The sequence below is a fragment of the Cygnus atratus genome, chromosome 19 (genome assembly GCF_013377495.2).
Source record: "Cygnus atratus isolate AKBS03 ecotype Queensland, Australia chromosome 19, CAtr_DNAZoo_HiC_assembly, whole genome shotgun sequence".
NCBI lineage: Eukaryota > Metazoa > Chordata > Aves > Anseriformes > Anatidae > Cygnus > Cygnus atratus.
Window position 1 is genome coordinate 9570316 of NC_066380.1, and position 13239 is coordinate 9583554.

General features: G+C 53.6%; 2 protein-coding genes across 2 annotated transcripts in view; both read right to left on the reverse strand.

Moving 5' to 3' along the window:
• LOC118257070 (collagen alpha-1(I) chain-like) overlaps positions 1 to 4087 on the reverse strand; it is a 74789-nt gene extending 70702 nt beyond the window's left edge. Inside the window, exon 1 of the mRNA XM_035564635.1 lies at positions 3991 to 4087. Within this exon, the coding sequence (XP_035420528.1) occupies positions 3991 to 4087 (97 nt within the window). The remainder of the gene's footprint in view (positions 1 to 3990) is intronic.
• A 7912-nt stretch (positions 4088 to 11999) lies between these two features.
• Positions 12000 to 13239, reverse strand: part of LOC118257069 (voltage-dependent N-type calcium channel subunit alpha-1B-like) — a 282260-nt gene continuing 281020 nt past the window's right edge. Inside the window, exon 49 of the mRNA XM_050714494.1 lies at positions 12000 to 12536. Coding sequence (XP_050570451.1) covers positions 12000 to 12536 — 537 coding nt within the window. The remainder of the gene's footprint in view (positions 12537 to 13239) is intronic.

The following is a 13239-nucleotide window of genomic DNA, read 5'->3' on the forward strand; positions in this document are numbered from 1 at the left end:
CCCCACGTCCCTGTCCTGGACAAAGGGACCTGAGGGCTTGGGGGCAGGGGGCTCTGCCACCTGGCAGGCAGATGCACAACGAGATCCAGCACTGGAAGCTCAGCGAGCTCAGATAGGTGACAGGGTGGTTTCCAGCTGCGAGGGCACTTCTCATCCAGGAATGTGCCAGCTTTGTCATTGCTCCCTTATTTTTTCGGTACAATAAGGCATTTTTCACATCACATAGGAAAACAGAAATGCTGCTTCACTGCAGAAACCACTGTGCATCATTCTCCCTTTTTTTCTACTCCTTTCTACAGGGGAGTGGAGCCAACAACCCCTACAGGTCCCACACCAATCCACGACCCTAATACCAAAAGAGCACTGGGGGATGTCATTGATCCCTCAGGGCACGTCCGCACCATCCCTCCGTGGGGCTGGGACCCCCGACCTGCCAGCAGAGAGCTCCCCCTCTGCAGCCCTGAGGGTTTCCACCAGCTCCTGTCCTTAGCACAAGCATCCTTTGTGCCCAGCTGTCCCCCAGACCCGGGGGCTGGCTGCAGCGGGGTCACCAGTACGACCCTCACCCCATGCCCATATCCCTGCTGGCCCACATATTTCATTCTCTTACTTATTCTGAAGTACTCTGGGATAGCAGGTGCATTGTGAGCGTATCCTGGTGGGCTCTGGCCCTTTGCTGGTGGCTCTCAGAGCTCCTTTGAGCTGAAGTTTGTCATTCACAGGGGTGGGCAGCTGCAGGGGACCAGCACACAGCTGCTCTGTGGCAGGCGGCGACCCCTGCGTTCAGGCCACTTGGAGTGTGTGGTCTGGGGTCTCGTGAGGGTAAAAAAGCAATAATGTCATATGATAGCATAACTGAGGGCCCAGAGTAGTATGCATGTGCTGGAGGGTCAAATGCGGATGACATGAGGAGTCCAGAACTGCTATTTGGGTCCTTAAGCAATTTGACTTGCAAACTTGTTAAGATTAACATGATTTTGTAAGCTTGATATACACAGATTAATGTGATCTATACCGTATAGAACACATGCTCTGTACACACACAAACAGCATTAACACCTTGCAATATATACATGATTTTATATATTTATATTAAATTTTTCATTTAACCAAGTCCACGTGCACATCCTCACTACAAGTGCACCCCAGCGTAAGGCCCCAGATCCGAGGAGGTTGCTGCACGATGCTGTATGCGACATTTCAGAGCACCAGATCTCCAGGAGAATAAATTACTGAAAGACAACTTTCACCAGCCCTCGAGCAAGAAATACCATCTGCAGGAGCCAAGTGCTGCATCTTCAGATGCTGCTCATCCCTTAATTAAAGCAGATTTTAATTGGGTGACTCTAAGATTTAATTAATGGCAAATTGTTCAAGCACATTCATTTTTGGGTTGTGCTTGCAGATGGAATTTTTCCTGGTTGGTTTGGGTAGTTTGTGTTTGGGGGGCTGGGTTGCAGTTAGGGTTCCTCCTCTTAAAACCGAGCATCCTGACCCCTGCGGGCACATCTGGGCAAGTGGGGGAGAGGGAAGATGCTCAGCTGGGGCTGGAGCAACCCAAACGTGGGGAAATGCTGCCTGCAGCACAGGTAGGAGGTGATTTATTCATCCCCATGTATCCCATGCAATGGCTGCGTGGAGATCAGCTCCCATTCACCTCCATATAACGCTGCCCTAGATATCGTCCCCCTATTTCCAGGCCAGTTTGCTGCGCTGGGTAAGGTGAGGATTAGTGCCCAAGGGACAGATTCAGGTCAGTGCAAACGCTGCTTGCTTTAAAGGGTACAGGCATGCTTTGAGGCAGCAGTGCTCATGAAGGATAGGACCACATCCCCGGTGCCCTGGCTCCAGCCCCCACCCACTTCTGGCACTCTCAGTCCTCCCGGGACCATTACTGAGCATCTGCTGGTGACAGCTGCAAGCACAATGCTGGTGACAGCTGAGTTCCCCTCCTGGATGGGTCACCTCCTGCTCTGACAGCCCAAAGCTCTCCTTGGGGCTTGGGAGCTTCCAAAGTGCCTTCTCCTGGGCACAAGCCATTTGAACCCTCCTCCAGATAGAAGCAAAGGAAGGGATGAGGGACGGTACCGACCCTGTGATGGTGATGCTGCAGAACCGCCAACTGCTTGCTTCCCTGACCCATGCAGAAGACCAGCAGCCATCACTCTCAGCCCTAAATTCACACGAAATCAGCCCTCTGCGGGGCCGGGCATGAGGCAGGACCCCATCAGCTGGGAGCTTCGGCTGGGGGAAGAGGGGGGAAATCTGGAAGCTGAGGGTGTGCAGGAGCAGGGGTTGCACAGGGGAAGCCGGGCACCGTGTAAGGGTGGAGGAGTTGTGGTTATCAGGGCTAGGGGTGCACAGCAGGGGCAGAGCCTCAGCCCGGAGAGCTGCCTTCTTCCATGTCAAAGCCTGAAAAACCCATATTTGTGGCACCATGTCCTGTTTCCTGGGGGGACCTGCAACACTTCAGAGCTGCTGAAAATCTGCCCAAGCCCATGACCTGTACCAGCACAGATGGCAGCAATCAAAGGTGGAGCCACACACCTGGCTGTCCTCAGGCTTCCTAGCACTGCAGAGGGCCCTGCTCCCACCCTGCACACAGCCCCCTACCTCCCCGCAGTTGTTAACTCCCAGCTTCCTCACTTCCACCCCAAAATCCCCCCGGTGCCTTATCCACGCTTGGATCTCGCTCCAATTTCAGCCACTGGAATGCGATTCCCAGCTCAGTTCCCAGGCTGTGGGCTGCATGGCTGCAGCCTCGCTTCCCAGCCAAGGTTCAAGCGGAGTTAAGCTCCGCTGAGATGACTCGGTGCTTTCCCTCTCCCAACCGCATTCCCACCAACCAGGCTCCGGGGAAGCCTCCGGCACTCTCTGCCCCGGGCCAAGCACGCATGTTTTGGGCAGGGGCTGTGCTGAGCAGGGGGTCACCGCCTCTGAGCGGGACCCATAGGCGTTAGCAAAACGCAGGCAGAGTAAAGTTTGTCTTACAAGCAGCCAGAGCTTCCTGCAAAGCAAACATCTCTTTTATATCAACGCGATGGAAGTGCTCCCCCCCCCAGCTCACCACTTCCCAGTGACACGTCCCAGCCCCACGCTCCAAATTTTGGAAGCTGCTTGCTTAAAGCCTCCACCCGGCCACCCAGTCCTGAGCCCCTTCCTATGGGGGGAGCCAGGACTCTGCTGACCCCCAGCCTAGACAGGAGCCTCTGCCACTGGGAAGGAAGGGGCCCAGCACTCCCAAAAAGTTTCAGTGAAAGTTTCCCGACCACGACCAGCCATGGAGGGGAAATACGAGGGATGTGGAGACGCTGCAGTGCCCCAAATTTGAGTTTCATGCCCACAGAGAGAAAAGACAAGGAATGTGGAGACATGTCACAGCACCCCAAATATGAGTTTCATGCCCGCACAGACACGTTACGTTATATTATGTGTATGTTACGTTATATTATACAGCCGAGGAGCCGTGCACACTCCGGCTGCCCTGCTTCTGCAGCGAGACCACCACTGCGCCCCCCTCCAGCACTGCCCTGCCACCGAGACCCCTGGTGCCACACTGAGCCCCCCCACACTCCTGCCACACACTGAGTCCCCCCAGGTTCACTCCCCATTAACAGCAGCCCCCCAGGGACACGCCTGCCACCCCCCCAGCGCCCCGGTCCCAGCACCAGCCACGACCCGGGACGGTGGGAGATGGGACCCCCCCCAGCAGCCGGGGACCCCCGAGCACCGGGCCGGGGGGGGCAGCCCCGAGGCTGCAGGAGGGGGCACACCGCACTGCCGTGCCCGGGGCTGCAATCCTGGTTGAACAGTGCATCCTAGCGGACACCTCCTCGCCTCCTCTCCCGGAGCATCCCCACCGGCCGGCGGGGAGCGTGGGGAGCGGGGAACCCCTGGGGAGCGGGGAACCCCGGGCGAGCGTCCCCTTGCTCCCCCCCACCCCCCCTCCGCCGCCTCCCATCCCAACCCCGGGGGGGTTGCAGCTCCTACCTGGGTATATCCCAGAGCCCGTCTCGGGGGGCTCCGGCCCCGCTGCTCCCAGGGGCAGGGCGCAGAACAGCGCCAGAGCCAGCGCCCCGCAGCGCATCGTGCGCCCCGGCCCCGGCCCCGGCCCCGGCCCCGGCCCCGTTCCCGACCCGGCGCATCCCGGTCCCGCCGCCCCCGCCCCCGCCCCGCCCCGCGGGACCCCCGCAGGGAGGGGACGGCAGGGGGGGGACACCCGACACCCTCCCCTCCCCCCCGGCACACGCCTGCATTGCCGAGCCGTGCATACGCAACCGGGGGCGCAGGGGTTAATGACGCCTCCCCCGCCACGGGGTGCTTGGGGCACCGTTAGTAAACGAGACTGCAACCCCCCCCAAAAAAAAAAAAAAAAAATCAACCCACAAATGTTGATGCGGGTGTTATTGGGGTGTTTACCCCCCAATAAATAGCGTTTGGGGCTGGGGGAAGGACCCCAACCCCCCTGCCAGAGCTGTCCCCGTGTCCTCTGGGTTCCATTCCCCCTCTCCTCGCCCCCTCCATGGCATTGCAGGGGTTAAACCCCCCCGGCCCCCCACCCCCCCGCATGCTGGGGGGCTTCGAGGAGCTCGGTGGCTGCGGTGGGCACCCACGGGGCACTGCCACCCCCTGCTGCCCCAGCCACAACCAAACGGCATCAGGGCGGGAGGTGTTTGTGGGCAGGTGCCCCCCGAGTGAGTTTGCCCCATAAATGCCACAGGTGGTGCCTAGGCATCACTCAGCCCCATGCCCCCATGACATGTCCTGCTCCTGTGTCCCCACATCGTGTCCTGCTCCTGTCCCCACCTCCCAACCCTTCCCCTGCTGCGCACAGAGGGCATCCCAGAGAAAAAAGTTAAGAAACACTCAAGGAGCCACTTCTCTTGCAGCGCAGAGGATTTTATTCACCGAGAACACGTGATACAGGTTTGGCTTTTCAGTCTCAGGTGTTGCTGGATCCCATCGATCTCCACAGCTGTGACCTCCTGCCCAGCAGAAATTCTCCTGCTGCGTTTCTTGTCTGTCCTGCAGCAGAGCTCAACCAGGGGACGTGCAACCTGCCTCGCAATGCGATGCAGAGGTTCTGCCCTTTGTTCCTTGCCCAAACTGCCATCCCACTGCAGCAACAGCTTTTAGGTGGATCACCCGCACACCCATATCTTTTAAATGCTCTCCACTCCAACAGGAGGAAAAAAAAAAAAAAAGAAAAAAAAAGATAAAAACTTGTGAAAGAAATGCATTTACTCTGGCACAGCCCCGACTGCTCAGCTGCACCTTTTCATGCAGGTGATCGTTTTGCTGAACCCAGTGACACAAGCTCACTCGCTCCCTTCCTCGGGGTCCTGCAGGAAAAGGGGGCTCTGCCCCCGGTGGGTGCCGCAGACCCCTGCAGGCACAGCTGGGCTGGGACGGTGCCATCGCCCCACTTGTGCTGGGCTGGGCACGGAGAAGGCTGCCGGGAAGAGAGAAATAATAAAAACAGATGTAGACAAAGCCAGTGCTGGGATATTCTGTTTCAAAGTAATCACAGAAAGTGGAGACAAGGACAAAATGAACAAGCTACGGTTAGTGATACGTTTTTCTTGGACTTATCACAGCTCTGCTCCATCAGCATTTGCCAGTGCGTCCTCTGCAGGTAAAGGGGCTCCGTCCTGCTGTTTCCATCTGTTGGCTCAGGAGATGTTTTGCTCTGGCCTCCCTCCCCAAACAGCCTCAGCAGCACTGCTCCTTCACCTCGAGGCTTCCCCCAAATATCCGCACGGCGCTATCAGAGCCCCCTCCTCCATCACAGCACAGAGCTCCTTGCAGCTATCGCCATAGATCAGTCCCGGACCTTCCTCATTGTTCTTATTTCTTCTTCGAATCGCCTCCAGTTAACCAAAATGCCTGTTAGTGAGATGCCAAATTTCTGGTGTTGCCTCACTAGCACCCTGCTAGGAGTCTGCGAATGTACAAAAACCACACGTGCTCAGGGGATTTTGAATACTGGGACATGAAGGAAGCAGGAGCCTGTGCAGGAGGCCTTGTCCTTGTTCTGCACTCGCTTGCTGGTGACCCTGGGCAACTTGTTCTCCTTCAGGTGCCTCAGTTTCCTTTCTTAATCGAATGAAGATGCTATACCAGCCTCTTTTGCCAAATATTTGGGGACGTGCTGAGGGACAGTGTTAGGCAAAGGCTCGTTATTACCATCAGGCATTTCTGTATCATACGTCCCACAGCTTTGCAAACACCAGGACAGCTACCTGGGGCTGTTTGAGAGGGATGAATCTGAGCAAGCTGCTGGGATGGGCAATTTGTCACCTTGGAGTCTTCGGCACCGACTGCACATGGGGCTGGAACGGGGATTCGGACGGGTGGCATGGGGCTGGCCTGCTCCCGGTGCACGAAAGGCCAGGCAAGCCCTGGGCTCAGACGTGTGCACTTCTCACCCGCAGCTTTCTGCATCCTAAGGCAAACGTCTCAGGGAATGACCTCTACAAGCGACAAGGGGCCGTGAATCAGCCTTTTTCCTCTTCTCTTCCGCAGAAAGTAGAAAAGGCCTGAAAATGCTACCCCCTAATGGCAAAACGAGGTGTGGGGATTGGGAAATGCTGCTCCACAGCCCGGATTCTGTCTGCAGGGCTAGAACAGCTACCAGGGCCTGAAACAGCAGCAAGGTGTGCCTCTGGGGGCAGACCCCTTGCAAACCCCCTCACAGCTGCGTGACACCAACAGCATTATGCCAGTTCTGAGACCCAGTGGCCTGCAAGAAGTGCACCGGAGTGAAAATATGGTCCAAGGCCTGTTGCTTTCCACCAGAACAAACACAGGGCCGCTTAGCAGAGTCCCTCTGGACTCGAAACCATTCATTCCAGCTCCCTCCTGTGCCTTGGCCGGGGGAGATGCTCCAGGGCAGGCAGGGACCTGCCTCTCCAGCCCCTTCGCCCCAGCACCAGCAGTGCCCAGAGCGGCAGCGGGGTGTGCTGCTGCCAGCCTCTCGTGGGCTGAGGGAATGAGGCTTGTACATAATAAAGATGACAAAAACAAAATTAAAAGCCCCCAGAAGGCTTTCAGGATTTGGAAACATGTACGGGATTCTAAAGTGGTGATGGAGCTCCCGTGCAATGCGCATCTGGAGGGCAGAGGTTGCTGCTGACCCCAGGCAGCTTCCAGCTCCCCAGTGGCTGCGGGGCGCTGACCCCAGGGGTCCCGGCTGCAGTTGGGATGCACACTAACGCTCAGGTCTTGAACCATTTCTCAGACCTTTCCTTGCTCAGACACATTCAGAAATCTCCATTTCTCCTGTTTGTTTGGGATATCTCAAAAAAAAAAAAAATCAAAAAAAAAATCCTACACTTCTCCCCTGTGCTCTGCTGTTCCCAGCTCCAAAGGAACCCAGACCCCGCACAGTCCAGGGTAACAGCAAAGAGAAATTACTCTGCTCCAAACTTTGTCAGTAACTTGCTGTGGGACCTCAAGCAAAACCATTTTTCCCATGCTACAGCCTGACCTGTTGATTGAGAGGGAAAAGACCTTCTCCTTGCTATAAACGTGGCCCATGAATCCCGGGTGGGACCTCGAGTGGTCTCATCAAAGCAAAGATGCAACAAGAGAGAAGAAGAATGAATCCTAAACTAGACCTCGGGCTCTGAAGAACATTGAAAAAATGCAAAAATGCAATGCTCTTTCTTTCTCCTGTGCTCTTCAACTGCTAGTAATTATTTTTTTTCCAGTACTGGAGAGTTCCTAGAGTTGTCAGAAGTGTCACAGCAGCAGACCCCAGTGAGGGAGATTCATGCAGTGCTCATCCCGGGTAGGAAATAAGAAGGTTATCCAGGTACCAGAAGAAATTGAAAGTTCCTTCCCTGTGTGCCACCAGCCCTGGGGTTTGCCTTCCCCTCAGTGCAAGCCTCGGTAGCTGGAACTTCAAGGTCCTCTCAGCAAGCATTGTTATTATTCTTATTTTTTAACAAGTGCTGCAGTACATGCTGGACACCCAGCAGCCCCTGCGTGCTGCTGATTCCATGCCCGTGCCTATCCAAGGTAGCACCAAAAATTCTTGCTAGGAGAGGGAAAGGTTTAATAAGGGTTAATGCCAAAGGAGTCGCCTTGCCCGCGTTTGTGCACCTCAACAAGAGAAAGGTCCCTCTGTTAACGTCCTCCTGCAAGCTGCAGGAATCAATCACTGCTAGATGCTTTTTTTTTTCTTTTGGAAACCCTCAATTAAATGATGCGATTTTGCTGCCTGCTGGACTCCAGGATTCAGAACCTTCACACTGGATCCACTCTGAAAAGGCAAATTTGCAAACGCCTCCCTTCTCAAACCGAGCATCTGCGGGGCAACACCCACAGGCACGGCCAATTGCTCACGGCATCCCAATTCGGCACCGAATCCGCTTTCACTCCGGATTTCACAGGCTGCCACTGGAGGTGGTGGCAAAGGCAAGCTTCGGTCGGAGGCTGCGCTCAGGATGGCGGGCTCCCGGTCACCAGGCACACTGCACACACCGTCTTTGAATTTGTAAGGTTTTTTGCTAAGTTTTTATTTTAATTCAAGGACTTTGCTTCATACAAAATGTAATTGTAGAAACAACTGCAGAATTCAAAGTTTGGCTGATAAATATTACTCAGGCAGCAAACTAGGCAATCACAGAACCTTTTTTTTTCTCTTTTTTTCCTTTTTTTTTTTGGGCAAAGTTCCAGTTGTGTTGCATGGTTGGAACTTTTGTAATTTTTAACACTGTTTTTTTTAAATATAAAGTTTTGCAACAAACCCCCAATTTATATCAAATATAATTAAAAATTAACAACTGATGAATACATTGTATCAAAAAAGTACGAAGATAAACATTTTCCATGCACATACTTTTTATATATATGTATATATGTATATATTTTACATGCAAACATTACTTATTCAAAGTACAGCCACTACGAGACTGGTTCTGGATGCAGAAAACTGATCGGTGCAATTCAAGTTTGGCAACTCACTATGAGGATTCTTGGAAATATGATGTATGCATTTAAGAGACAGCAGAGAGGCTGTAAAAATAGAGGAAAAAGGGGTTATATGAACAACCGTGGTCAGGCTTGACTGTCACCGTCAGCGTTTGAAGCAACGCCTATGAGGCGGGTGGAGGATTAGACAACTGGAGCTTCTTCTTTGTGTTCTGCATAAGGACTGAAGTGATCCCACGCCATCGCTGGGCTGTGCGCTTCCAGGGGGGGGATTAGTGAGGGCCTGTGGGGTCTAAGGTCTAAAACGATGGGGGAAGGGGCAAGGCAGAGGGGAGAAAAGGCAAAATTGTTGGGTACAGAAAGACATCTCTTTTGCTTTTTGGTGTGGGTACAATGTTTGCATGCACTGTCAGAGAGATTGCGTTTCCCCTCTCCCTCCTTGGAGTGAAATAGTAATGTTTCCTTTAAAATTTCAAATAAAGTGTTTGTGCCTTCATATAAGGAAAATGTATAAAACATTTGGTCACAATCATGCTGAAGCCTGAAACAGGAAGATCCAGCAGATAAAGCTACAGAATGGATGAAGGTCTTTCTGACTGTCTGTGGTGTGGATGTGTTTCCTTACGTGTCATCTTGTTGCATAGCCCTCCGTTTGCAAATTACAGCCATTACCCATAGCGGACCTCTGGCTACCGCACTTCCTTTATTCAAAGTGCACATAAATACAGAGACAGAGATAGAGACAGGAGTTATCCTTTAGCAGAATCCAGGGATGAGATCGGCCAGAGATTATCATTTAGTAACGGAACAAAAAACACGCAACGAAAACGCAACAGGTTGAATTTTCTCAACAGAAAAGCTACAGATGTGAAGAACCACCCTACAGCAGACTGCTCCCCACGGGAGGCTGGAGGACTTTGCTGAGAGCACCAGCGGCCTCCTGAGCGTTTTGGTAGCATCCCCTGAAACCACCCTCATTGCCAAACCTATCACCAAGGCCCACCGGGATCTCCCCCCGGTTTAAGCGACCGCTTCGCCTTGAGAAGTTTCACAGTTCTGGGGCTTGGTAGAGCCTCCCACAAAACACAGCTGCCCAATCCTTTCCTCTTTCCTATCATTGTTTTTGCCCTACCGGCACCTCCCATCCCTCCTCCTCTAACCTTCTGCCAGCGTACCACGCGTCTTCTGGCCTCCCTGTGCCCCAAATTAGCCCTACAGAAGTTCGTCAAAGCCATGGACACCGGGTCCTTCCCAGGCTTTTCTTTCGGCACTTCCTCCCTGCCGGCATGTCATCTTTGCCTCTTCCCAGGCTCAAAGTGCAGAAATCCACACGTGCAACAAAATAAAGAAATCGTCCAACACAAGAGTCATTGCAAGAACACAGAAATCTCATCCCTGAGAATCAGAGTTAGAGGTTTTGCTTTTTCATTTTGTTTTTTGTTTTTCTCTTTTGAACAGGCAATAAAAACAAGACTCTCTCCATCTGCCCCCAACACAAACGACGCACCACGGGACACGGCCGCAGCTCTTGCAGCCCAACTACGACTAGACATGCAGTGCGAAAGATGCTTCTTCTCCTGCAGGAGCACCGCTGCAAACTCTGCGCCGCCACCCCTGCACCTCTCCCACAGGACCTAAACGCCAGTCCATGAGCAAAGGCCAGTTTCTTCTGCTGCATTTATACCCCTCCCGCTCCCAACAATTAAATTATAATTAAAAAAAAAAAAGAAAAAAGAAAAAAAAGGCCAACAAAACCCAAACCAACCCCAAAGCGTGTTTGCCTTCCCCACTGTCAGCTTCCAGCCCGGTGCAGGAGGAGCCGGCCGAGACAGGCGCGGGGGCAGCCGAGCCGAGCGGCTCCTCCGGGCACTGCCCCTGCCCCCCGCGCTCCCCCAGGTCCGAAGCGAGAGGTTTGCATCGTCGCTGTGAAAGATTTCAAAGGTTAGGCACTTAGTAGTGAACAACTGGAGCATTCGGTAGAAACAGTGGGACCTGGAATGACAATTGGACTGATTCTCTACATAAAGAGTAAATTTTTTTTTTCCGTTTTCTTTTTTTTTTTTACTGTACAATTTACAAAAATGCACACAATGAAAAGTTAAAGTTCTATCTAATCGCTTGATATAAAACCAATAACATTTCTTCTTCTCACCCCTACACTTTTTTCCTTTTTTTTTTCCTGTTTTTTAGGTTTTCCTTTTTTTTCTTTTTTTTTTTGCTAAATCAAGCTTATATTGTAAACAAGACAAAACAGTGAGGGCGTGTTGCAGTCGACAGGAGAGAGGGACGGGAAGAAAAGTCTCAGCAGCAAGGAAGCAGTCCTGACGAAGGGGCTCTCGGGTGGCTTTCTGGTGGCTAGGTGGGAAGGACCCGAAGTGGAGATGAGCGTGAGGGGGCCAGGCAGTGGCGGGGGCAAAGCAGCGAGTTCCTGGCTCGGCTGGGAAGGGGCGCTGCGGCTGAACATCAAGTCCCAACGGACCGTCCTTTGTTCCGATCTGCGGGTTGTTTTTTTTTTTCCTCCTCTCCCAGTTCCTTAGGTAGATCTCTCCCCTCTCGGCGGTGAACGAGATAAAACGCGGGGTCAAGCTTTGTTCGCCGGTGTCCGTTTTTGCAACCCCGACTCCCACCCCGACTGGGGCGGGGAGAAAACTAAAATAAAAAATAAAGGCATAGCCCAACCAAAATGGTGCCAAGCCCGAAAAGGATCGACGGCCTGCTTGTCCGCCGTCGTGGCCCCTCGCGTGCCTCGCGGGTTTGGCATCTGGTGCACGTCTTTGAAGGCAGCAGGGAGGTGGGCGAGAAGGGGGGAAAGATGTGCTGCCCCCCAGGAGGGAGCCTTCTTCCTTGGTATATTTTAGTGGGGAAAAAAAAAATAGAAAAAAAATAAGAAAGAAAAAAAGGGGGCAGGAGAGAGGCTGCACAAGTGTCTCCGGAGGTCTCGGAGTGGGGCAGAGCAGTTCTGGCGGCGGGGGCTGCCCCCGGGCACCGCGTGTCTGAGCGCACAGCCTTCCAGATGATAAAACTCATCGACTTTGCACACCTCCGAGGGCTTCGCCGTGCCGCTAGCACCAGTCGTCCTCGTCGGCTTCGTGGTAGTAGCTCCGTCCCCGGGCGCCAGTGCCGGGGCCCGTGTTGAGCCCCAGCGTGTAGTGGTAGCCGTTGGGCACCCGGCGGGCTTGGTGAGACTGGGAGGTCAAGGAGGAGACGTAAGAAGTCCTGGAGGAACGCCCCGAGTTGGTGGCCACCGCCTCCTCGAAGGTGAGCGTGTCCTCGGGCGCCGCACCGCAGGGGCTGTCGGCGGCATCACGGTGGCCCAGGTAGGGGTCGGAGCCGATGCGGGCCACCGCGGCCGGGGGCGGCTGCTGGTCCCCGCGCAGCAGCGCGTTGTGCTCGGACAGACCGCGGCTCAGGCGTCCCGGGGAGAAAGGGGGCAGGCTGCCCGGGGAGGTGGTGAAGTGGACGGGCGAGGAGTTGGCGGTCTTGTAAGTGATGCTGGGGCGTGGGGTCAGGGGGGTCTGCGGGAGCTGCCTCCGACCCCGGCAGGGGGTACTAGCACCAGATGTCGACAGCAAGGGGCTCCCGTTAACCGAACCACTGCCCTAGATAAAAATTGGAACAGAGCAAATGAAAAAATAAAAAAAAGGGAAACGCCGGACGAACACAAAGGCAGGCAGGTGTAAAACAGAAGGAGAAGCGACAGGGGGGAGAGACAAGTCACAAGAGGAAAGAGAAGCAAAAAAAAGAGAGAGTTTAGACACGCACAGTCAGGGGAAGGAGGTTCTCGAGAAATAATCAAACAAGAGATGTGAAGAGCTGGAGAACTAAGGGTCTGCGAGGAGCAGGTAGGGACAGAAACGATCAGAGCATCGGTAGGACGCAAACTGGCAGACGGCTCCAACAGCAGGGGACACTGCCCGGAGGGAAGGCACCCACAGCACACACAGTCCCGACATGCCCCTTACCTCAGCAATGCCGTGGGCGGCTCAAAAACCTGCTGTTTTCTTTTTTTTTTTTTTTTGGCAAACACAATTTTGCAAAACAGCACTCTGCTTTGGGGCAAATTTTTGCTTGACTTCACCTTATGGTTGTGAATGCTGATGCTGGGGAACATTTCTGTGCTCAAAATTGGGTAATGCAGGAGGAGGATTTGGGGACTGACTTTTTTTTTCATAGTTTTAGGAATAAAATGTGATTTGATCAAATAGCTACTTCCTGAAGAAACAGCAACAAAAAGATTTTTGGATAGGCTTTGGCTTTAACAAGAGGGCTCCCTAAAGAAAAATACTGAAAAATGTGTTCACC